Genomic DNA, 25128 nt, shown 5'->3' with positions numbered 1-25128 from the left:
AGGGAAGTGATCGTGCCCCTGTACTCGGCCCTGGTGAGGCCGCACCTCGAATACTGTGTTCAGTTTTGGGCCCCTCACTACAAGAAGGACATTGAGGTGCTGGAGCGTGTGTCCAGAGAAGGGCAACGAAGCTGGTGAAGGATCTAGAGCACAAGTCTTATGAGGAGCGGCTGAGGGAACTGGGGTTGTTTAGCCTGGAGAAAAGGAGGCTGAGGGGAGACCTCATTGCTCTCTACAACTACCTGAAAGGAGGCTGTAGCGAGGTGGGGGTCGGTCTCTTCTCCCAAGTAACTAGGGACAGGACGAGAGGAAATGGCCTCAAGTTGTGCCAGGGGAGGTTTAGATTGGACATGAGGAAAAATTTCTTCACTGAAAGGGTTGTCAAGCATTGGAACAGGCTGCCCAGCGAAGTGGTGGAGTCACCATCCCTGGAGGTATTTAAAAGACGTGTAGATGTGGTGCTCAGGGACATGGTTTAGTGGTGGACTTGGCAGTGCTAGGTTAACGGTTGGACTTGATGTTCTTAAAGGTATTCTCCAACCTAAATGTCTCTATGACTCTATCTGCATGCTTTTTCCATAATGTATGCCACGAAGGAGCAAGTTCAGCACCTATAACTTTCCTATCTGTGCCCGTATTTCATGGTACATTTAAGTTTTTTCTACCTCTAGGTCAGCCCAGATGTGCTGGCAGTAATGCAAGAGAGTGAAGTCTTTGACCTGAGTTACAGAAGCAGAAAAATATACTGCTCAAATATGCTAGCTCTAACAGTAATACAGTTTTAATTTTTTTCCAAGATTCCACAGTCTCTCGTACAAGTTAAGCACACAAGTGTATACATTAACAGCTACAACCCTTGTAGAAAACAGGTTGTTCTTCACTGATCTCAAAAATTAGTAACTCTAAGACCACCAGCTGCTGGCAACAGGATGACTAGGTTTATCCATAATCTCACCCTGCCTGGCTTTATTAAATATTAAGTAGGGTGGATTTTAGCTGTACCAACAAAAGGACTTAAGCATGCTGATAGTTAAGTTCCTCTGTTTATTAAAGGGCAATCATCTTCAGACAACTTATCTATCTTCTTCTAAAATAAAAAAAAGGAATCTAATTCTCTGAGCTAGAGAGACAATATGCTTAACAGTAACTCTTCTAATTGCTCTCCTATTCAGTCCTTAGTTGAAACTAAGTATCAGTTGCTACTCAAATAACATTTGATCTATGGTTTGGCTTTAGAAAAAAATGCCTTAATACATTGTTTATTCAGGACCATATTATGAACCTTCCTGTATGTCTCCACAGGAAAATAAAGTTTAAGGAAAATACTTAGGAAACCTACAAAAGGAAAAAGTATGAAATATATTTAGGAAATGTGCCTGAATGATACAACAGTATACTCCACAGGTTGGGTTTTTTTATATATATACACACCCCCACCCCCACCCCCTCCCTCTGGCAGGTCCGCAGTGTTTTTGAGATTTCTTTACTTGCGATTTCTTAAAGAAATCATTTAAGAATTGTTAGGAATTAAAAAAAAAACCAACTTGGAAACAAGATTAACTAAGATTTGCTTTCTAACTTAAATAGGCTTCCTCTGTTTCTGCTGACATTTCTACCTAACACTTTTTTCCCAGCTAACAAAAAGTCTAACTAGAGTTTTAAGCCAGCAATAACACAACTACTTGACCAAAAGGGTGTAATAAAGCTAATACTTGTTTATGGCCTCAGCAATAGTTGCCAAGTCTCTTGATTTGGAGATGTAAAATTTGCCTTAAACGCATGACCTTCCACATCAAAGGAACAACATCCAGCAGTGTGAGGGCTGAGTCTTGGAATTAATGAGTCTTTCAAATAAAACTAGTGTTGTTCTTTGTGTTTTGTTATGAATTCAATGTCTACCAGTCCTCCTTTAAGAGAAACATGTAAATATTTTAAGTAGATTTAATTTTCCATGCTCTTTCAATGCAGATTACATATTAGTATGTTAAATCCAGCTGGCATGGAAATGTAACTCAGATACTAAAAACAATGGAGTCTAATTAGAAAAACGAACTTTATGTAGATACCCAGTTTGAAGAGCAGCTGGGTGCTGGAAAAGATTCCTTAGAAGTAAACCCTGGCAGGTGAAAGATAACTTCCTAAAGAAAGCGTAGGAGCCTTCAGCTCCTCAGAGTTCAGTGCGTCCAAGGAAATGGGCTAGTAAAGGGGACAAGCCTGGGATGAGAAAAAACAAAGAAGGGGTTTAAAAACCCAATTGGCTTTTATCTTTACTCCTCCAATTGGCTTTTATCTTTACTCCTCCATCTCAGATCTCTGTCAGGTTGTATAGCTAAAGGTTGTGCTGTAAAGACAGCTTCCCAGCCTAACACCAGGCAATTTGTCCCAAAGGATCAGGCTGGCACCATGACAGTATAGAATCACAACCACCTGATTTCTGAAAGCTTTTCGCCATTGCAAGTACACAAAAAGTACAATCTGACTCCTTCAGGAGAACGGAGATTGTTTTCTCATTCAAGAAGTTATATTCTACCAATTTGTATCATTTTCTACCCATCTACAAAAATACCCGTGAAGAACAAAGGGGAAAACTGATGAGGACACAGGCTCAACAAGACTCAAGAAAAGAACACGCATCCTTACATGCTCTCACAGAACTTCGTAAGAGTGCTGGGCTTTTCCTGGTTGCGTCTTTGTCGAAACCAACGTTGAATGCTGCGTACATCCCAGTCCAGCTGCTTGGAGAGGCCCTCCAGCCTCTTCTCATCTGGATGCTACAGAACAGAGAAGGATAAAAATTTTTCCTTTGTCCAACTGCAGTAACTCCACTTCAAATTTAGAACCACTGTAATCACCTCTCGATGTCTTAGAGGCTGCCTGTCAGACACATGGATACATAGAAATAAAATTACTTTCACAGAAATCTCTGCTGGCAGATCCACATCAAAATACGTTTACAGTGACTATTACTAATCTAGAAGGACATATGCTGTAATACTGCATACAGGTTATTACTAATAAGAAACTTAAAGAGAACAATGGGGTGAAAATTTGCTTGAAACTTGGAAAGCGATGACAAGTAGGGATAAAATGCCATGCATTTCTCGAGCAGCGGGGCTTACAAACACTACCCTGCCTGCCACACGCTATGCCTGTTCCATCCTCCTGCATCAGGATCTTTGTTTGACTGACATGGAAAGAAGATATATCCCATGTTTGTGCATGTTAATGTTAAAAAATGAGGTCATTAAACAAAGTGACAACTTCAAAAGAAAATCACCTTGATGACAAGGAGAGAGAATTTTTTTCTGTAAAATTAGCTACACACAATTATTCTCCAAAGCAACAAATGTGGAACTCTCATTCCATTAGAGCAGCTGCAAACCAGTGCAGAGGTAAGGCAAAAGAAAATGAATCTGTCCTTAATTTGACTACTATACGGATAGAAGAGCAGTACAGGCCACATTTCCAATCACGCAGCAATTCTACACATACAGTACTGCATGAGGACTATTTATGTATTTCTCCTGATAACATTCTTTTTTAAAGAAACAGAAAAAGCTTTTGGACAATCTGTTTTCTGAAGCTTTAGCTTTATTTCTGCAAGCCAGTTACATACATTGAATGAGATACAAGAGCTGCCATGATAAAGACTTCTTTAAATGTTGCAAGAGGTAAAACAGCAAAGCTTTCGTCAGGCTGAAGTTTCATCTATCAGCCTCCAGGAAAAGACAGGAAGGAAAGGGAAGGGAAAGGATGAGACAAGAGAAGGGTGAAGTATTTGCTACCCATCTCAAAAAAAAAAAGTCTTTTAGTCAACCAAAGTAGCCACTAGTTTTTCAATGGAAGATTAAGAAAAGCCATTCTCTGTAACTTTAGAAAAATCAAATGATTGATGCAGCTCCTGGGAGCTTGACTAGAGAGAACTGCTGCTGCACATGACTCAAAAGAGGCGGGTGCTAAATTGAACAGTTTCTTTGAGAGCAGCTACCAGACACCCTACCAAACTCTTGTAGGAAAGTAGATACTTTCCTTTGGAGCTCTTCCCACTTGTCTCTGTGCACTGGGTGCTGGGAGCTATGTGTGCCAGCTCCTACCATGACCCACAGGCCCTAGTTAAATCACTTAACACACTCAGGCCCTGTGTTGGACTAGCAGTTTCTGCAAGGAAAAATAAAAATTAAAAAAACCAAAAACATTCTTCCTCCAGCTGAGTCTGGGTGAGAGCACATGTGCTGTAGCTTTTAGAAACAAGTTATGTGCAATTCCCTCTCTGAAAACAGGACAAAAACCACACCAAGTGCCATGGTAATCTCAGGATAGGGTAGGACACAGAAGCAAGACAGATCCATGGCATATTTCACTGCCCCTGACACTGAACCCAATTTTGCCCTCCATGACTCTAATACTCTCTGAAGTATAGGCTGATGCCTTTGCTGTGGCGTGCCCGGCTGCAGCCTGGAGCCGAGGTGGGACGGGCAACTTCCTGCAGCACAGTGGCTTCATCCTTCAGGCCTTCACAAGCCTTTCCATTACGAAGTGGCTGACCACTGAGGTCTTCAGGAGACGCTAAAGGACACCTGATCGCTGCTCACTGTTACGAGAAAGCTCAGGATGCTTCAAAAGCATGGACAGGATGACGTCAAGGTTTAGTTGAGATGTCATACAGCGAGAGCTGTAGACACAGAGACATAAGTGGTGGGGGAAAACTTGTATTGTACAAAAAAAATCTGCAAGCTCTAAAACATTATTCGGTCAGTTTCACCCACTTTTCTAGCTTCTCCCGCCCACCCCAAGTTTTAAAGGACATTCATCACAACATAAACAGCTGGGACACCAGCAAGTCACCAGCGCCCTGTGCTCAGGCAGTTCCCCTAGGAGGAGCAGCTTTGAAGTTTCATGGAAAACACAGTAAGGCCAATCTTACAGGCTCACAATTCGCTCTTTTTTCAAAAAAAGCCCAACAATTTTGTGGAAATTTCTAAAAGATAAGAAGCAAAAAAAAGTAGGTGGCCATATGGCATGTACAAAGTGTTTCTGTAACAACTTCTTTTGATTAAAAGCCTACAGGAGACGTCAGGAAGGAATGCACAACTGCTCAAGCTGGCATGCCAATGACAACCTTGACATTTGCATGCTCTGATTTTATCTGTAAAAATGCAGCACTCCATTTAGCAGTTGGCTTTGTTTTTTCCAGACACAGTTGATAGTGCCATATCCCACTTTATAAAGGTAAATATTTTAGTTAAATACTCTACCTTTGTAATAGCTGTGAAAACTTTTTCCAGGATAGCATTAGGTTGAGCTTTCTGTGGTCCGTTGGCTTGGACTTTAAGGCCTAAGGCACATGGTTTAGCAATGAACCTGTGAGAAACAGAAGAGTGAAAAAAGAAAACAAGTGAAATCCTTCAGTTATTTACTTCACTACTGTTATCAATCAATGACGTGGTAAATGCACAAACATTATAACCCTGGCAGCAAAAACAATACTTAGCCTTACAGCTCAAAAGTAAGCTCATACTTATTTTGCAATGTAGTCGCCTGTAACATCACTTTGAAGGATGAAAGGAACTCTGTGGAGCACATGAAACAGAGGATTTTCTTTCATGTTGTGAAAAAAAAGGATAGAACAAAAGCATGAGAGGAATTCCTCCTAGAGAAGCACCAACTAATGAAAAGAGCAGGGCAGCTTGCAGAGATGAGGAGCACGTAATATTCTCGTCTAAACAGAGCCTTTTTCATAAATCAGTTTCCAGAGTAGCTACTGCCTCAGGACTCCTTTTGCACAGTGGAAATTCAAACAAAGTCCTTAAAGGCAGCAAGCATTGAAGCTACCCAGTCAATACAATTTTCTAAACCATAAAGTTTAAACAGTGTTGAGCCATGCCTCAAAGACTTTGCTCTTCCTCCAAACTCTTCTGCTAAAATACGAAGCTGTCGCAGATCCAAACACCAATCCATAAGTTCATCCAGTTTATAAACTGGGTGTCTCTGATACATTTTAGAGATGAATTATATAACTTACATTACATACACTCAAAGACGACCATTCCACTAATTAAAAACTAAATTATTTGTAACTATGAGTCTAACCCTGGAATCCCCATGAAAGGTACAAAGTCTGTATAGGAATCACATTCATATATGAACAGTATGAACTTCACCATCTTTGAACTATGTAACTCTTGATTTCATTTAAAAGATTTCTGTTTCCTAAGACTTCATTTGTCAGCAGGGACCAAAACAACACTCAGTAGGTAAGAAGTAGTTCCACGTTTATCCAGCTGAATGACTACAAGCTCTTAAAAAATCATGGAATTCTTATCCACATGCAAGCCCCATTTTAAGCACTGTTTTGAGCTACAACTACTGTTTCTGCCATGTTTAAGACAACACAGCTGATTAAAGAAAATTAAGTCCTAAGCAATGCTACAATGGTTACAGCAATAGCATTTTGTAAGAAAGACAGGTGATGCCAGACCACCTTGTTCTCCTTGTTTTTCCAAGGAAAAATTCTTGATACATTGATACCATTCCCATATGAAAGCCAATCCTATAGCCTGAAATAATTTTTGTGACTATTTGCAAGGGGGGTGGAAAGTCATATATCCAAAGACACATGCAGTGTATCAGTGAACTCACTCTGATCCTTGTATGTTATAAGAGAAAAAAAAAACACCACAACAACTTATTACACTCTGTAAAAGCTTGGTCACAATCTGTATTGGTTGCAGATTGCAACCATACTGCTAGCTCCCAAGCATTAACCAAATAAGTGTCACTGCATCAGGTGTAAATTCCCTGCTTTAGGGTTAAGAGCTTTGACAATACCAGTTTCACTGCTGAGCTCAAGCAGAAAGCAGTCCAGTTTTCTGCTCCTGAAACAGAAGCATAAGCTCTGTACATATTATATGTAAATACACTGTAATCTAGCTACATTGGAAACTTGTATATTAGTTAAAGTATAAGGTGACAAAAGAAGAATCGATAATTGTATTCTCTAGTTCAACACGGACTTGCAAAGTCAGTCTCCTCTGAAGTAAGGCTTGATTTGGTGGGGGTTTTTTTGTTGTTGTTTGTTTGTTTAGAGTGTGTGGTTTTTTGTTTGGGGGCTTTTGTTTGTTTGTTTGTTTTACACACATACATCTTTCAACTTCTGTTTTGCTTTTCTCCTTCTGCTGAGTGAAGGAATAAGATAGCCATGATATAACTCCAATAGAAAGGCAGTTCCCTAAACATGCTAATTTAAAAGAAAAAAAAAAATAATTTGGTAAAGTCAAAAGCAGATTAAAAAGTCCCAGCTAGAAAAATTCCACAAGGAGCAATTCCAACAAGCTTCATGCTGAGCTGATCTTCATTTTAATCTAAGCAAACCAGCCAGGTTTGCTTAAATGCCATTCTTAAAATGACATGTCTTGCTAATGAACACCCTAGATAAATCCAGAAGAAAGCACAGATACAGTGTTTGTCTAGATTTTAAAAAGAGAAGAGAATTGTAATATTGATGTTATACCCATTACCTAAAACGAAACACATTTTCTTCTTCAATCTGGTATTTTCTAAACAGCAATATAAATTTTTCTTCCTTTGCTGCTTATGTTTTTCACATGCACTGGAGGAACGGGCGCGTGACCCAAACCAGGGCTCGTCCACAAGGACAGCAAAGTGCAGTTAGGACGTGTACAGGGTACACAGCTGCAAAACACAGGATGATCTTAGCCAGCTATGTCTTGGAAGAAGGGATAAGGAAAGTTTAAAAAACCCACAGAGGTGTCTCTCCTGATACGCTCTTGTGGTCTTTCTCCACTTTTGAAAAAAAGCTTTAAAAAAATCCCCCTCAAGGGATTGTTAATTCCTAGTAGGACACTCAAGGGAAATAAAGCAATTTTAACAGAAATATTTTATATGCCTGCAATACTGAGCAGGTCTGACCACCAATTCAAGTGTGCATGAGCCATGTCCATGTGATTGCCTTTGGTGCAACTGGTAAAATTTAAGAGCTATTTTTTACTTTTCATACAAAAATTTAACAAATTCAAGCTATACTTTGCAGTATAAAAATTGTTTTTCAAGGTTAAAATAGAATTTTAAAGTAGAACTTAATCAATTGGATCCCAAATGTCACACCAGCTGACATAAAAAGCATCATTAACATAATTCTCACTGATAGTTTTCCATAATAATTTAAAAGCACTATTCATTTTTTCCATTTCTGCTAACGCTGTGGTATTCAATTCCCCAAGCACTCTTACTGAAACCCATGGGACTATTTATTGCATAAGGCACCACAATTAAGAGGGAAGAACTATTGTGAAAGAGTAAGGAGAGCAGAATTGAGTATACTGACAGCTTTTCTCTTTAAAACATGTAAATCTGAACAAATGCCACACTAATATCTCTTTTTCAATGGATTCCAGTACAGCTGAATTGAAAGCTGGCATTCAATTACAGAGAAATTAAGAGACAAGCATTTTTTGCCGAATACAGCCCCATCTATTCTGGATCTAGAAATGAAAGACCAACATAAACAAGGGAATTAAACTCAGAATTCAAGTACCTTTTTATAGGCAGCTTCCTCATTCACAATCTAAAGCCACATTAAAAACAAAACTGACCCAAAAGCCCACAGCCAGCCAGTTCTGATAATGTGGGTTACTGCACAGCATCCGAGTGGGAAGCACTCAGCCTTTGCAGGCCCATAAACACCACACCATGTGGCTGAAGACAACAAGCATTTCTGATTGTCCTGTACCACCTGAAGGCAGGCACTGATTTGCATTTTGAATCCTGTCTGTTTTTCTCAAATCGATTATTTACAACAGTGACAGCAAGGCCTCATACTCCACCCCAAAAATCAGAGATCAGTTTTTCTCTACAAAGGAGTCATTGCAAAATGATCCCCCACCTCCCCTAGAGCATAAAAAGAAGCACCATTTTACCCGAAGTATGTAAATTTGATCAGGAACAAGTACCATTTTGGGTTTCCCACTTGCCCTTTAACAAATGCCAGCTAGACAAAGTCAGCCGCTATTACAACAGAAGAGTAAGTAGAAAAAGGAGAAGTTAAAAAAACCAAAACCACCAACGAAAAATTAACTTTGCCCTGGTGGAGGAAGGTAAACACCAGTGGGGCACCACTTGCTCTTTGCAGTGATCGCAGCAGGCACAGCGGTGCGCAGAGGGAGACGCGGATCCCACCCAGCCATCAACCCCAGGGAAAACAAAACCCCAAACCTGCAGACTCTTCAGAAGCCATTCCCACCGCTCCACACTAGATGTCTAATTCCTCACGTTCATAAAATTACAGCTTAAAAATATGCTGGTTCCACTTCCTGGGCACTCCGCACCCTGGAAAAGTTTCTGTTTAGAAATACGAATAGGTCAGATCCGCAATGAGCACAAACCATCCTGGGCACATCAACTGGAAACGTAACTGCAGCATCACTGATAAACTAACCGCTAAGAGTAAGGAAAATGTCCCCACTGACTGAGAGCTCTCTCTGTTCTCCTTTACTAGCTATTTGAGCCTTACTAATTAATCACCATGTAACCCTTTTAGTTTGCTGCTTTTCATCTTGACAAATTACAACATTTTAATCCCAGAATTAACTAGAAATGTTAGCGTTGACTCTCATAATCCTTGGAGGCTGATGTTCATTAGCACTAGCAAAGTCTGCATGAAATAATTTTTTTTTCCAAGTATCACATGAAGGAGGAGAAGAAAAGTAAAGGATCCTTTTTTTTTGTCATTCTCTGGATTTTACTACAAATCAAACAGCCCTACTCGCGACATGTAATCTTTGCCCTGAATCCGGTCAGAAACTAATATAGAGCAACTCTTTAGTCATCTGGGGCACTGGAAATATGCCTGTAGGGCCCTCCTACAGCACATGAATGTAGTGTTTCCATACCAGCAGGTCATCTGCCATTTCTGAGCTGACCACAGTGGCTGCCCTTTAGCAAATCCATGTTTGACAGCTTCTCAGCAGCTTTGAAGATGCTCAAACCACCACAGAGACCACAATAGGTAAATAGGGATTACAGGTTTTTTAAACAGACTAAAAGGTCTGCAAGAATTAAGGCTTCCCAAACAAGGCCAAAAAAACCCCAAAAGACACAACACATTAAGCTGACAGGGCTAATGAATATTTGATTCATGTAATAAAATATGCCATTTTTTTTAATGTATGGAGAGATATTAAAAAAAATATTCAATGGCTTGTCCCAAATTTTCAATTTAAGAAATATCAGTCTTAAAATAATTGACAATGTTAGCTGGCAAGCGATATACGTTAACCAGTTCAAAGCAGGCTTGGATTCCTTCCCAAGCCCTTTGAAGTGATAAAATTGTACTACTTTGCAATGCTTATTTGTCAAATGTTTCTGCTCTATTTAGAAACTCACTTCATGTCACCAAAATTCTCTCTAGAACAAGACAGCAAGAATCCAGAAATTGAAAACCATAAACCTCCTTCCTCCATTTTTACTGAGATAAATAAGCAAAAGAAGGGGGGTGGGGGAACCCACAACACCCCAACCCAAGACCCCACAACTCTCTCCCCTCTCCCAAACACAAACCCCATGAGCTGATAAGAAAGGGGCCCAGGAACGGGGAAGCAATAGACTGAATGAACAAAAAAGTCTGCTACAGATTCCCCCCCTCCCCCTACTGCGGGAGGGTAACAACTTACTATCTGATCCTTGATTTTACTACGCTGTCCTAATATAAAATGCAATAAAAGCTATTGAACTCATGTCCAATTATTTTCACAAAAGGATAAGGACAAGATTATCCATTCAAGAGAACCTAAATCAAGATGAGGTTCTTTGACGTAGATGAAAAGGGGTGTTTTACACTCCTGCATTTAAAACTGGCATACCTAAAATAAGTCACCATCATGAGGGACAAAGCTGCAAGAAGTCTTACTAGGCCCCAAACCCAGGAATAACTGCCAACAAAATAAACTTAGAATTTTTTTTTTTAATCGACTTCCCCTATCAGATTTAATAAGCTGTCCTGCCATTCACATGCAGTATGTTTTAAATGTTGTATGTCAAGAAGGTTTCTGAAATCTGATAAATTTTTGATTTAAAACTTTCGAACTACGTGCACTGAAACAAGTGACCTGTCTGCTCCTTGACCTCGAAACCTCTCCTGAGGATTGCAAGCAAAGACTGAATTCGTTTCAGTTTCTGACCTATTACTGTCATTTCTTAGTTTTGCATCAACCTTCTTGTTCCTCCTGAGTCTTGTTAAAGCAATGACTTTTTCTATCTAAATGTAACACATTTTAATGGCTAACAGGCTCTGTAAAATCTTCTTCCCACAAATTAGAAAACCTTTTTTCCTTGACGTACTTCAAGCACAGAAGGCTTCTTCCTTCACTTAACTTTATTTTGTGGCCAACTTCAAAATGGAAACCCACTCGCAAATTTTCATCAGTGCAAGAAAGAAAAGCTAAGCTAGTGCACTTTTCACACTTTTTAAAAAGTGTTTGTTGATCACAGCTTGAACCATTGCCTTTTGTCTTTCATTTTTATCAAAAGTAGGTCATATTATGGACCAACAGACAGGACTAATGGCCTTTTATTACAGCCCAAAACTTAAGAAGCCCATCCATCCCCTGACCAACAATCCGTTTTCTGGGAAGGTACCTCAGCCTGGCACAAAGCATCAACCTGAAGACAGCTCCTACATGATCTGCGCTAACAGATTAAAAATTTCATGAAGCCATCAGGCAGAACCCTGGCTACAAAGTCCCCATGAACACTGAGAATATGCATTTTTGCTTTAGCCTTTCACGTCCACAAAGACATTTGAGTTAATAGCTTGCCAGTGCACCATGAGTTTGCATCTCCCTTTCCTGTGCTGAGGATGCATCTACATGGAGAAATCTGAGAAAACTACGGAGAATGCAGAGCATCTCTGAGTCATCTCCAAGTATAACGAACTCTAGTTTGAGCTAAGTGGTATACTCTGATTACATACATATAGCATCTCTGTGAACCTGGTAAAAAAACTCTCACTTGGACACAGGCATAGTTCACGTGGTGCTTGCATAAAAGACTGCTCATGTTGCTAACACCAGCCAACTGTGAGCTCCATAACAAAAAACCCAAGCAAGCTATTCCTGCAAATTAAGTATGTCCATCAAATTTCAGAGTTTCCTATCAGTATATTTACAAATATCAGGGAAGGCAGTTATAACCAGCAAAAATTCCTCTCTGTGCTAAAGAGGTGCTCAGATCTGTCTTGAAGTCTGGCTCCCTTTTTGAAAGACTGGTGCAGAACAAATTTTCCCAGCTCATCTACTTTATGCTCTCTAAACACAGAATGTTCCAGGGACTTATGATTACAATTGTCTAACCTGTTGGACATTGCTTGCTGGTTTTAAACAGAAACAATCTAAATTTGCTCTAACTGCAAGGATGAGTGAAAGCAGAAGCAGTTTGTTTCTGAGCAGACGCTCAACAGATTCACTGCCACGACACAAAAACAATTGCTGAATTTGTTTTGTTATTTTTGTATAGCTGACCTACTTAATTCAGAAGTTACTTGTATTACTAATAAAAAAAGGCAGAAAAATCTTAACAGTCCTAGGACAAATTCAGTAGATAAGTAGGCTAGTCACTTCAGTATACCTATCCCAGCACTGACTTTGGCTTTACGTTCCCATAGCCTTCTGCTACAGGAGGCCCACCAAGATACAATGTCTGAAGCACAGTCTTAACTCAGTTAACCTCATCCAGTAGCTATACAGAAAAGTTAACTTCACTAAAATTTGTTGGCTGTGCTGGGAAATGGGTCACAACTCCCGCAATGAAACCTTTCAAAGGTAAGAACCTGCCTGTCCAAGCAAGAAGCCCAGCACACAACTTGATACATCAGAAAGAGTCTTCTGCTGCTAAGCATCACGAGTGCTGCCTCAGAGGGCAGTGCGCAGGACTGCTCAGAGCCAACCCTTTCAGAGGGGACCTATTCTCAACCCTCCTGAAATGACTTCAGAAAAGCACACACATGCATCTGCCTTTCATCTGAGAGGTCCGATGCTCTTCCTTCTCTTCTTCCTAGAGATGCATTAGGCGTTATATCCACACCAGCATCATTATCCCATACCTCCCATCGTTATACAAACTAAGCACTATACTGTGGAGCCCACGTGTGTTTCTAAAAAATAAAAGCTAAAGCAGCTTGCGAGAGAATTCAGCTTACTGAATTAGTGAGGTTTTGTCTTTCTTTGGCTCAGATTATTAGACAGCATTTATACTCACTAGATGGGGGAAAAAGATTGCTGGAAAATCAGTACTTTGGGGTGGCTTTTTTTTCCCCCCAAGGTTTTGAAGGCTTCTTGTTAATGTTTTGACCAGAGAAACCTTTCCAACAAGCAAACATGTTTTTGACCTTGGCATTTCCACAAAGTATTCTAAGTTTCATTAAAAGGTTTTAAAAAACCCAAACCAAACCAACCCAAAAAAACCCAACCAACCCACACATTGATCACCAATGTCCTGCTGCTACTTAAACACAGAGCTGGGAAGTTATCTGAAATCCTTCCGAATAAAGGGGATTGCTCATCCCTCATAACAAAAAAATCAAAGTACACGTCAAACCTGGCAGTAGAAAATGCATCTATTACAGTACTTGGACCTCAGGGAGCGTGGCTGGCAGCAGCCTGCAGTGCCGCTGAGGGCTGGTGGAACTAATGGTGTGGAATGAGAAACTGCTCATCTAAAAGAAGGAAGTGCAATCCAATACTTTACTAAGTGCAGGTATTTGCTAGGGTCTAGCGTGGGCAGAGTCCTAGAAGCCAGTGGTGGCAGAAGCTGATGCATCACTACACGTCGGCTCTATCAGGCTTGCTCCATCGGCCAGATACCCCTCTGGAATACCAGTCGCTAGTACTCAAGTACCACCACAGCCCCTGTAGCGCTACAGCACTTGCATTTTTCCCATGCATTTTTCTGCCTTTTGACAGAAAATATTCTTTCCTTTATCAAAGACGGATATAAAAGGCAGGCTAAAGAATAGCACTACACCTGTAACACTTGATGCAACAGGCGTACTGACATGTACACATATTAGCTGTATAAAACTGCTCCATCTCTGCTTGCAAGAGCAATGCTTCACCTTCAAAAAGGTTTTAGTAATTTTTCAGCTGGGAAGCAAAGTGCCCTATAAATTCAGCATGTTGTCCTAGCAAAACAGCATTCAGCATCAAGTGTTTTTCATACTTTGGATGCTATGGAAGTGAAAAATGATTTTATACAGACCAGTTTTAGAGAAGAAAATTTGGTCACAGTAGTCTGTTTGGGGGCAATAAGGGACTCAAGGGCTTTCGTCCAAGAGTACTTTCACATAATAGAAAGTTTCACTTTACTCAACAGTCTCTGAAAGCTAGCTGTGATAAAAAAAAGGATTCAGTAGCTGCATTTCAGCTTGCAGGCTTACCAATTAGTGCAGTGCTAACGCACACCATTTTAAGTAAATAAAACAAATTCGCCTCATCACTCAACAGCAGTATTATGAAATGTTTTGTCCGACAGAGTTACTCTTAAAGAACACGACTGACATGACTGACCCATACCATTCAATTATTGTAAAACCGCTTCTTTTTTGCGGCTGGATTTGTTTTTCTCATTTTTATTTTCCCTCCTTTTTTTTTTTTTTTTTTTTGACTGAACATACATGTCTAAATGTCACATCTCATCGTGCAAAGTCAAAAATACCCCCTTTTTCCTGAGATTTTGCTTCAATCACAAAAAACACGACCGGTAACATCTGTTTGGCTTGAGCTACCTTTGCATGTCTGCTAGCTCCCATCACAAGCTGCAGGCCAGCCCCCGCTGATTGTGGCCCTGATTCCAGCCCCTGTTCAGGCACACTGCCAAACCCTTTCACCTCACTGATCTGGCAAACCTATTTAATCCTTTCTCTTATGAGTGGAAAGGTTAGGGAGGAGTCTATCTCAAGCTGTAGGTTAGTTCATAACAGGAGTGACTGGAGCAGAGAGTGTTCAGCCACCAATATGGGAAGACGTCAGCACAGCCTCTACCAGCAGCGCTCCGGTTGCTTGTCCAGTTAATAAGTCACTAGGAAAATAGGTCACAAACGTAGGCCAACAGCTTACAAACAGAAGTAGCCATGTTTTCCGAGCACAGAAGCATTTTTTTAATTTTTTTTTTTTTTTAAATATATGCATGCATAAAGCTGTAAGTATTTCAGTTTCTCCTAAAACTCTGTGAGACCAAAGAGCTGAAGTGGGGAGGAACTGCATGCTTTCTCCAGAATAGCAACAAGAACTGCACAAATGTAGAGAAAGGTCACAAATAAGTATTTTTGCAGCCAGCTGTCTAATGCTTTCTTTCTTTGTAATGTCTAAAAATAAAGAGTTTAGTCACTCTGTAACTTTCCAAGTGTGGATGAGGCAGAGGGAGAAGAGAATGGAAGGGGAGATGCGCTCCAGTTCCCCCACCTCTCACACACAGTGCTTCCTCTCAGCTGCCCTCCACTGGCATCATCGAGGCTGTAGAAGGTATGGATGGTACAGTGCTGACGGTATCACTCTCACCCTTTTTACACACAGTAAAATCAGGATACATGAGTCAGGGTCAGCGGTAAAAATCAAGTCTCCAAACTCCTAGCCCACTACTAAAGGTCAGTGGAGATAAAAATATTCTCCCAACTTTTAAAAAGCTGTGGCTTAGGGACTTTCTAGGCCAAAAAAAAGGCATCTTTGCACGCAGCAGTCCCCAAAGAGCTGTCCCTCCCTCCCCAAACTGCACTAGTAGCTCGCTGAGCCCAAGCAAACTTTTGACACCCTGTGGCAGAGCTCCCCAGTGTAAATTCAGACTGTGTGAAGACAACCATCTCCCTTCGTTTTGAACTTGTCACCCACCAGTTTCATTTCTGGTCCTTTACTTCTTGCACTGGGTAAAAATGAACAGTCAACCCCAATGCATCCTTTCTGTGCCACTCCTGACCCTATAGATTTGTTTCCTACTCCCCTCTGCCACCTCCTAAAATACAGAGCTGATACATACCACTATTTCAGCAAGTCTGGGACAAACAAAGAGAAGAGCCTGCCATAAAACATCTACATACGAAAAGACACATGGCCCAAATGAGATTAAATGCTGGACACAGAAAAGGGCAGGAAGAAAGCATATACAGAAAGGGAAGATCAACAATTTGATTTTTAAATTGCAGAAGGTCACCCTAATACAATGACTCTGTTCTAACCCACCAGGCTCTGCAGCACTACTTGGTCTTTTACTTTGGTCACATTTTCAATATGTGAGCAAGGAAAAAAAAAATAAAAATTGTGAGCAATACCTGTGCCTACATTAAAGCCATTGCCAAGTCATACCATCCACCAGCCTCTTGCCACATACACACACTCTTAATGCAGCTCTCCTCCATCCACCAAGGCAGCTTCCAAGATGCAAAAAGAAGCTGCAGTTAGCTGCCACTTGGACACGACCCAGAAGTTGCTAAGTGGCTCAGAGCAACTGTCTAAAGAAGTAAAAGCCTCAGCAATCATTGTGATAAATAGCATAACTCTGCCCACTAGAAAGCCAGTGCTACTCCTCCAGGTTCTTCCATGGTAGTTCTTGGCCTGAGCCAAGCCTGAGCTAAGTGATAGCTCATCTCATCAATGTCCTCTTACATTCTAATTTATTTTCCTTACTCTGATCTATTTACTACCAGGAGGCAAAATAACAAAGGATGTAGTTAAAAATCCCTAGTGATCCCTCTAACAACAATCAGTCCATCTGATATTATTACAAAAGACTGTAGCAAGTCACAGAACAGAACTGGACAGTTCAGCAATGCCTTCCTGGAAAATATTAAAAGGTGTCTGAAATGTTGAGAAATTATATTGCTTACCTAGAACAGGAACTCATTAAGTTACATCAGGTTAGCATGCACTTTTTGAAAGCAGATAAGACAGAAGATGCTTTATATTCAATGGAACATTGAAAAAAAAAAAATTAAGTCCTCAAAATGTTTCAGTGCTTGTCTGGCTCAAGGACGCCTCCCTGCTGCCTTCCTCCACAGGTTCTGCAACCAGTCCCTGAACAACCACAGGTATTGTATGACTGGCAATGCCCGAACCTCCGCCTGTCTGCTACAAATGTGCATTTGCGTTTGAGCAAATGACCTGGCCTGCCTGCACGACTTATAGGCATGCTCTATTCCTGAACACTGTCATCACACTACCTGGGAAAGGCACAAACTTCAGGTCTTGAAAGAAGAGCACACACCACAAAGTATTTAAATATTTGTAAGCTTCCTCTTTGTCCTCTTGGGAGTTTGGCTCCTCCACTGCAGGCGGGCTGTCATGGCATATGACAGAAAGGACTTAAATACATGCCTCACTCTTACTGACAAACCAGTACCTCTGGTACAAATCCTATTTCTCCCTACATCAGGAGGTAGGACATGTTTCGGGAACTTTCCTGCTCCGAGATGAAAGCTCACACTACATCTTTCTTCTGATAAACACTGTTCCCTTTGAAGAAGGTATAGATCATGAATACCTCACAGTAGGATGCTTGTATTTCTGTACGTACTTGAAATAGGGATGGTTAGTTTGACTTGGAGGTTAAGCTTTCATTCCAAGAGTTAGGTCACAAAATCATCAAACCTTTTGAGGGAACTTCAGGATGAACCAATTTTCATCTTGCCTGGCAGGTATTCATCACACAAGATGATCACAATGATATTCATTCACTATATTTTTTGTATGTGTGTGTGTGAGCGCATGTATATATGTATACGCACATAGAAACACACATACATATATAAAGCATATGTAATGGCATATATATTTATATATTTGTATATATGTATATGTTACATATGTGAGTGTATACACAATCAAACTTCAGCACATCGTCTGACTTACTCAACAAGAATCAGAGCCTTACTTCTTTCCAGACGCTTTGCACAAAATCAGAACAAACCCTTGTTCCTAACTGGTACAAACATTTAGTTCCTCAGTTTATTTCTATTTAGCTTCCAATACAAAAAGATAACAAATACATGTAGATATTCAGGAAACCTATTTCTGAGGAAGCATGCAGCCAAACTACACAATAAATTATTTTGCCTATTTTATCCTTAAATTGAGATTACTTAAGAAGATAAGGACTGTTCAAAATTCACAGCTGGAGTTTCCAGCTGGATCCAACTAAGCCAGGACAGGGCAGGCTCCCCCAAGCCATCCCCACCTGCCCCGGGCACAGCACCCTGAGCAGAGGCAGCCACCCAAAGTGCTCAGGCTTCCTCACCCACACTTATCCCACCCTGCCACCTTTACTGCAGCCACAGAAGCAGAAGATTAGGGCTTTGAGAAACTGAAGACTATCCCTGCCCACCTCCCCAGAAAAGCATCGAGTTTTCAGCTGAATCGGTGACCTGATCCAACTCGCTCCATCAGCACAGCATCGCTAAACTGAGACATAAGCAAATCTGAGTGTGAGCTCTCTAGAAGCTCAAGTTAAGCCATCACAAGACCACACTCAGATTCTGCTTTGGAAATCTGACTTCATTATTTCTTAAAAAGTATTATCTTCTGAGAAAAGGGATTGAAAAAGCATATTAGGGTAACCATAATTCAAAAGAATTATTATGAATTAGTTTTTCCGGAAGAAGTGTTTCAGCAAAAGATTTGTAAAAATACCTATATGAATGCTCACACCTCAAAAACCAGCTCAGACGGACCTCTTTTGAGAAGTAGTGTTTACCTGCATTGTATGATCATTAAATACCATCCAGACTGATCAAAACATTCAACAAAGAAAAAAAGCAACTAGTTCTCACTAGCTCCCAAGCTTTCCTGTACATTTTTCACCTTCATCTTTCTATTCTATTTCAAATTATTTCTGAATTTTCTCAATGCTTTCCTGTTTGATTGCCACCTCAGCGGGGTACTCTTTCAGAAAGGGCGAGAGGTAATCTGGAAAGCAGCCACGGCTCTGCATCCACAGGCACAGAGCATGCACCCCTCCAGATGAGCTTACTGATCCTCTATGCGCCCCACTTTCTACTGTGGAGCTGGGAAAACCAGCGCCTACCAGAGTGCAGGATATGCTGCAGTGTTTGAAATGCAGCGCCTTTGTTTTCTGCCTTCCATACTGAGGCTTTCCCAAAGCAAAACCCGCCATCGCAGGCAAACAATGAGTTTTGCACACAAAATGCTCATAACACAGCTGACAGGCATCTCATTGTACTCCTAATGTGCGATAAACAATTAGTGATTGGACAAAGCAATGCAAGAACAAATCCTATTAACAAATAATAGGATTTGCTAGCGGATCATCCAAACGCCACTTTGGAAACGACTCCCTGGGCTGCTGCAGCCAGAAACAGCAGACAGGGAAGGAAGCCTTGCGGCACAACGCATTGGTGAGCTGCATGCACAGCTACCAGCCAGCTGCAGGAGCTCACCACATGAAAGCAATGCTGGCACACCAGTTTTGACAGCAATTGAAAATGCTACAGCATGTGTCAAACAAAAGAAAAGAGGTAATCTCATATCTGGGATATTTGTGAATCATGTACACCTCAGATCCATAAGCAAGTGTATTTTGTACATCAAAACACACAAGAAACTGTTACAATCCTATTTTCTTTTAGCTCATTACAAGATTTTTGTCAGCAACTTGCACAATTCAACTTCAAATGATCTCACGAAGGACACCTGAGTGAAACATGATTCGCTCCTAGTATTAGTATATAACTGCCCACGTCTATCAGCAGAGGGTTTAAAAAAAAAAAATGTGGGTAGGTGGGTATTTGAGGGAGCCTGACACTGTAACGTTGTCCCCCGGTGGTTGCTATTAGATGCCATAAGTAAGTGACGCTGAGATGGTAACACAAGAGGTAGCTGGCTCTTTTTCTATTAGAGTTTGAAAAAAAGGAGGAGACAAATTGCCAGTGCAGAAAACCAGGCAGAGCACTTAACTGCCCTAGCAGGTCACAAAATACTTGTAAGATAATAGTTACTTAAAGCTTTTAAAGTGGCAAGTATTTGTTACTCTTTGTATTTCTGTTTAGGGGTACTATATGCCTTCTCATCTCCTTGGGATCATTAGAATTGTCTTGCTTATTTATTTAACACACCACAGCGCATGCTGCTTGGAATAAAAGCAGCTGCTTCCATACCACGACCACCACCACATTACAGAGGAACTGGACCCTGCTCTGAATTGGTTTATTACCTTCTATTAGAATATAAAACAGAAACTAATAACCAAAATTGGGAATCCATAGGAGTTATAATCATAACCAGGCAATGTGAGGGTACGGCTTGAGCAAAGAAGCGACATGGATACTCCTGAAGGCACAGGTTAACCTAGCCCAACCACCAAAACACACCCAGCAGAACTTAGACACAAACACGCTGCCTTGTGGGGGATCACCTCTTCCATAGGTCTTTAAAGCTTTTCCCATTGCTCCAGGTACTGAAGTAAACTGAGCATTCTGGTGCGCATGGAGAATTAGAAGACAGCTCAGCGGAAAAAGCACAAAAGCTATTTAGTACGGTATCTAGTATGTTGGTCTGCCAACTCAAACGGAAGCGACAGCCAGTCTCTCACCCAGCTGGGTTAGAGATTAGCCATGTGTAATATTGCTGCACTTGAACTGTGGAGTGCTGTATGCTTGGCGAGAGGAGGAAGAAAGGAGGAGATGGAACAGGGTGGGGAAACACCCAGGTAGGAATCACTGCAGGACTCATTTTAAAGACTTAGCCATACAGCCTGTTTGCCCAGGCAAATACAAGCATTTATAGTCCACCGTATGCACTCGGCCAGTGTGCTGCTAAGACCCTCGCACTTCCCTGTTGCATACACTTCAAAACACTCAGCACACACATCAGTTAAGTATCTGCACAGTGCTTGAACTGCGGCAAGGCTTTGCAAGCATTGAGGGCACTTGATGATTACCAACTTTACACAGAATTATAGATCAAACTCTGCCTTCCCTTGAGAACAAATTAGACATGACATCTATATCCAGGATACATGAGGAAGTATCACAGCCCAAGACTGTAGCTCACTTAGTGTCAGACTGGAAACGTCAGGCCAGCAGATATAATGCCTCAGAAGGATATTTGGAGCAGCTCCTGCGAGCGGGCACCTCCTTTCAGCTCCTGGGCTGACAGTCACTTTCTTGACACGTGTGTCAGTCACTGTCCTCTAGAGAAATGTTACTGACACAGCCTAGCTCCCAAAGAGCCATGGCCTCCACGCCTACATCCAGGAACACAAAGAAAAGCAAAAGTCTTCAGAATACCCAGAACTACAGCATAATCACAAATTTTACTTTAGAAGAGGAAACGGTGGTGAACTTACTCCACTGCAAGATCAGCTTCTACCTACAGGGATATCTTTTCAGCTTCAGAGAGAAGCACTTGCAAAAAACCAAGGAGGGATGGAAGAAGGAGAGCTGGGGAATGCTGTTACACCAAGGTCACAGCAGCACACAGAAACACTCCTTTTCCAGGCCTAAAGCAGGTGAATATTGTTGACTGACACATACAGCTAAAGAGAGAGATGACCTCTGAGGAGTTCCCATGAAGCCTACAGAACCTCCCATGATCCAAACACCACCTTTGCTTTGCTCATTCCCCATCACTGCAGCCCACTCCTTGCCAACTGAGAGCTGGAAACTCTTGCCCTCTTCAAGAGGCTTTCCAGCCGGCAAGAACCAACATTGGAGCCACAGCCAGCTCCGTAAGGGAGCAGAGATCACAAGCAAACAGTGAGAAACTGCAAAGCTGCATGAAGCTGCGCTCCAGCACCACTGCCTACGGCACAACAAAAGAGAGCCTCAGGCCAGGGGAGGGTAAGAAGCCAGGGTGTAACCAGCAAGGATGGGTTTATGCAGTCTCCTGATGCAGTTCCAGCTACATTTCAGAGCAGCTTCAGAAACAGAAGTCAGTTCCCTGGTTTTCAGTTGGGTGTGGTTTTCCTGTAGCAGATGCAAGTGGTTCAAAAACACAACTAGTTACTAAAGAACGCAGAACAGGTAAAACCCTCGTCGGTCAATGACAGACCCCTGCTCTTCAGTTAACGAATGGCTCTAGAAGGAAACCTCTCTGTGATTAAATGTCAGAAGACAAACATACCTACTCAGCGACTGAATATCCCCCTTCAGATGTCTGTTGTAATGCTTATCCAGCATCTGGAGGGTCAAAGCACTGGTTGTCAGCCTGTCATGAATCCCCATGCTGTTACAGTATTCAGTACTAATCCCTGGTCCTTCACTGCTAAGTAAGGGAAGAAAAATAAACAAACAAGCAAACCAAGCAAAGGCCAGGTCCACTTGGTATAAATAGAAATAAGAAGGCAAAATGATTAGCTTAGAGATGTTATCAAAATCTTTAAAAAAAAAAAAAAGTCTTTCAGCCTTGTTTAGCTTCGTGTGCAAAGCAGCATCACAACAACTCCTGCACAAAGTGAAGAGTGATTGTATTTCACACACTTTGTAATACTGCAGGCAGGATGAAAAACCAAGTGTGTAATGTCACACAGCTATCAAATACACAGAAAGGAGAATGATGGAGGGGCAGGGCAGAAAGCACAAACCCCCGCACAATCCAGCAGAAATAGGTGCCTTCCCTTATTTCCTCACCATACATGCACATTTCCATGACACTACACAATGATGACAAAATTTTACATTTTAACCCACCAAATTTGAATATTCAAAACAAATGCAGCTGTTCATGCAGGGAACAAAAATAAATAAGTAAAAGCCCTTCTAAAGAGGCAGATTTATAACTGAATCTGTCTGCAGAGCCATGCAGATTGAAAGAACTAGGTCAAATCTTTCGCTAGTCAACCTCGCTGCTATTCCTCCCCGGCTCTCCTCCCCTTTAGCTTTCAGCAGTTATTGAAGAAATTGATTAATAAGAATGCAACAGACCTGTCATGCAGGTCTCAAATTACTTCTGCCTGGTATGTATCAGGCAGGTCATCCATGCAACTACAGATGGAAGGCAGAAAAATTAAATCGTTACAGTCTTTCCAATTCACAAATCCTAATCCTAGAACATATGTACTCAATGCTACTAGGGTCCATTAGCAGCCAAACAACGATGAATGTTAAAAAATAAAAGGGGAGGGAGGGGGGCAATAGGCAGACAAAGATAGCTAGAAAGAGGCAAAAATAGAGGAATTGCTGTGCTCTCGCTTTTGCTATGCTTGCGGCAAAAACACTATAGCATCTGCTGCTTTTAATGACATCTTGCTAGTGTATTTTCTACAGCTTCGTGAGTGAACGGTTTTAGAAGCCTCATAAATATCTCCATTTTGACACTAAATTTCCAAAAAGTAACTGTAATACTAGTTTTTACATCTACTAGTCACCCTGTGTATGTTTTAAATAATTATCTTTTATGAAAAAAGGACTCTCATACTGCAATTCATATATTCACTGTCACAAAGGCATTAAGTGTTTTCTTAAATCTTCATAAAATATAGAGACCAAGTCAGTCCAATTTCAGCTTATTCATTTTTATTCATTCCTCTCCTTCTGTTGCACAGACAGAAGGCACTTGGTTTCACCATTTTAAAAAAAACCCAAAAACAGAAATACGCAATTCTGTATCAGCCAAATACTAAAACAAATCACTCTCCGACTCCATTTCCACCACACACAATATGCTGCCTGACAAGTTACTGCAAGAAGGCAAAGAAATCAGCTTCCTGACTTAGTGCAGTGATGGCCAACCTAACTGGTTTGACAAGCCACATACCACAACCTTCATATGGCTGGGTGCCACAGGATGTTATGCTGACAGCTGAAGGCTGGGGGAATACTGGCATGCCCCATGCGCTGGGTGGGGGAACCAGTCCCGATTCTCAATGGCAAGCACCTCCTCTAACGATGTGGTGACAGTGGGTGGCCTCGGACACTGCTTGAGCTGCTGCCTCCCCTTCGAGGAGGACTGGGATACCCAGCTTACAAGCAGCCGAGGGACTTCAGTGGTGGGAAAGGAGTGCTGGGGGCAGGAGGGACCGTGCTGCTGTTAAGCAGGACTGTCTGATTCATTTGCTCTGATGGGAAACAAATGCCATTGTGGAATGTGACACTTGCAGATCTGGCTGGCAAAATACACAACCAGTCTCGAGCCATTTTAGCCCAAATTAATGGAAATGGTCGTAATTTCTCCTTCCGCACAGGAGCTCAGCAGAGTTTCCATTATGCCACTAAAGCCTTTTTATCTCACCAGTAAACCCAGGACTACCACAGACCACCGGGAAAAGCCATTTGGAGCACAGTATATAGCTGAGCAGCAGACTACACAGAATGCATCCTAAATTCGGGAACATGCAGGGGGAGCCTTTGTCTTTGATGTTTCTTTACCTTTACCCTTCCTGCCTTTGGCTAAATTCCTTTGAAGCCAAGGCTATGCTACACATAACTCATCTAAATCAGCCCCATCTGGCCTTTGTTTCTGAGCTGGATCTTATCTATAGCAGTCACTGTTGAACTTTCACAGTCTTGGATAATTTTTCACCCTTAACTCAGCAAGCCATAAACAATTATTGCCTCGGTACCTTAGACAAACAGCGATGGAAATCATGAGGAAAAGGTTTGGGGGTTTCTTTTTGGCTGGTTGGTTTTTGTTTGTTTCATTTGGGTTTTTTGACAGTGACACATTAAGCAAGGGGGGCGGGCGGGGGGCATCTTGGACCTGAACCCAGGAGGACACTTGGAATCTGGACCAAATGAGATGCAAAACACAATCTAACAAGCTCTGCTTAATGTCTACTGGATCAGAAGGTAAGTAAAGAAACAGCAGTGCGGGATTATTGAGGTGGATATGAGGAGCTAGACAAAGCACGGTAGGGAAAACAAGCATTTGTGAGAAAATTGCCAAACTAAAAACATTCTGGAACCAATACACCATCAGGTAGCAGCATCCAGCATACTTTGACTCACTCCAAGCAAAGCCAATACTCAGTTTTGAAGTCTGTACCTCAATGCTTAATCCTTCTTCTTGAGCAGTGCTCATGCATGATGATCTAACACAGATCTTTTGCTTCCATAAAAATTCAAAGCTTCATTTTATATTAATCCTTTTAACACAGGTTAGACAGAATGCCTGTATTTAC

At 41.4% G+C, this 25128-nt stretch overlaps 2 protein-coding genes across 2 annotated transcripts in view; one reads left to right on the top strand and one right to left on the bottom strand.

Annotated features, from left to right (window-relative positions):
• Positions 1 to 8972, bottom strand: part of CERS6 (ceramide synthase 6) — a 95183-nt gene extending 86211 nt beyond the window's left edge. Inside the window, exons 1-4 of the mRNA XM_009325449.1 lie at positions 8937 to 8972; positions 8009 to 8037; positions 5256 to 5361; positions 2641 to 2771 (exon numbers count right to left, since the gene is read on the bottom strand). Of these exons, the coding sequence (XP_009323724.1) occupies positions 2641 to 2771; positions 5256 to 5361; positions 8009 to 8037; positions 8937 to 8972 (302 nt within the window). The remainder of the gene's footprint in view (positions 1 to 2640; positions 2772 to 5255; positions 5362 to 8008; positions 8038 to 8936) is intronic.
• A 417-nt stretch (positions 8973 to 9389) lies between these two features.
• The window catches only part of STK39 (serine threonine kinase 39), a 189802-nt gene continuing 174063 nt past the window's right edge, over positions 9390 to 25128 (top strand). Inside the window, exon 1 of the mRNA XM_009325448.1 lies at positions 9390 to 9462. Coding sequence (XP_009323723.1) covers positions 9390 to 9462 — 73 coding nt within the window. The remainder of the gene's footprint in view (positions 9463 to 25128) is intronic.

Source organism: Pygoscelis adeliae, unplaced genomic scaffold, assembly GCF_000699105.1.
Source record: "Pygoscelis adeliae isolate BGI_AS28 unplaced genomic scaffold, ASM69910v1 Scaffold106, whole genome shotgun sequence".
NCBI lineage: Eukaryota > Metazoa > Chordata > Aves > Sphenisciformes > Spheniscidae > Pygoscelis > Pygoscelis adeliae.
This window is presented reverse-complemented; position numbering and strand designations above follow the sequence as displayed.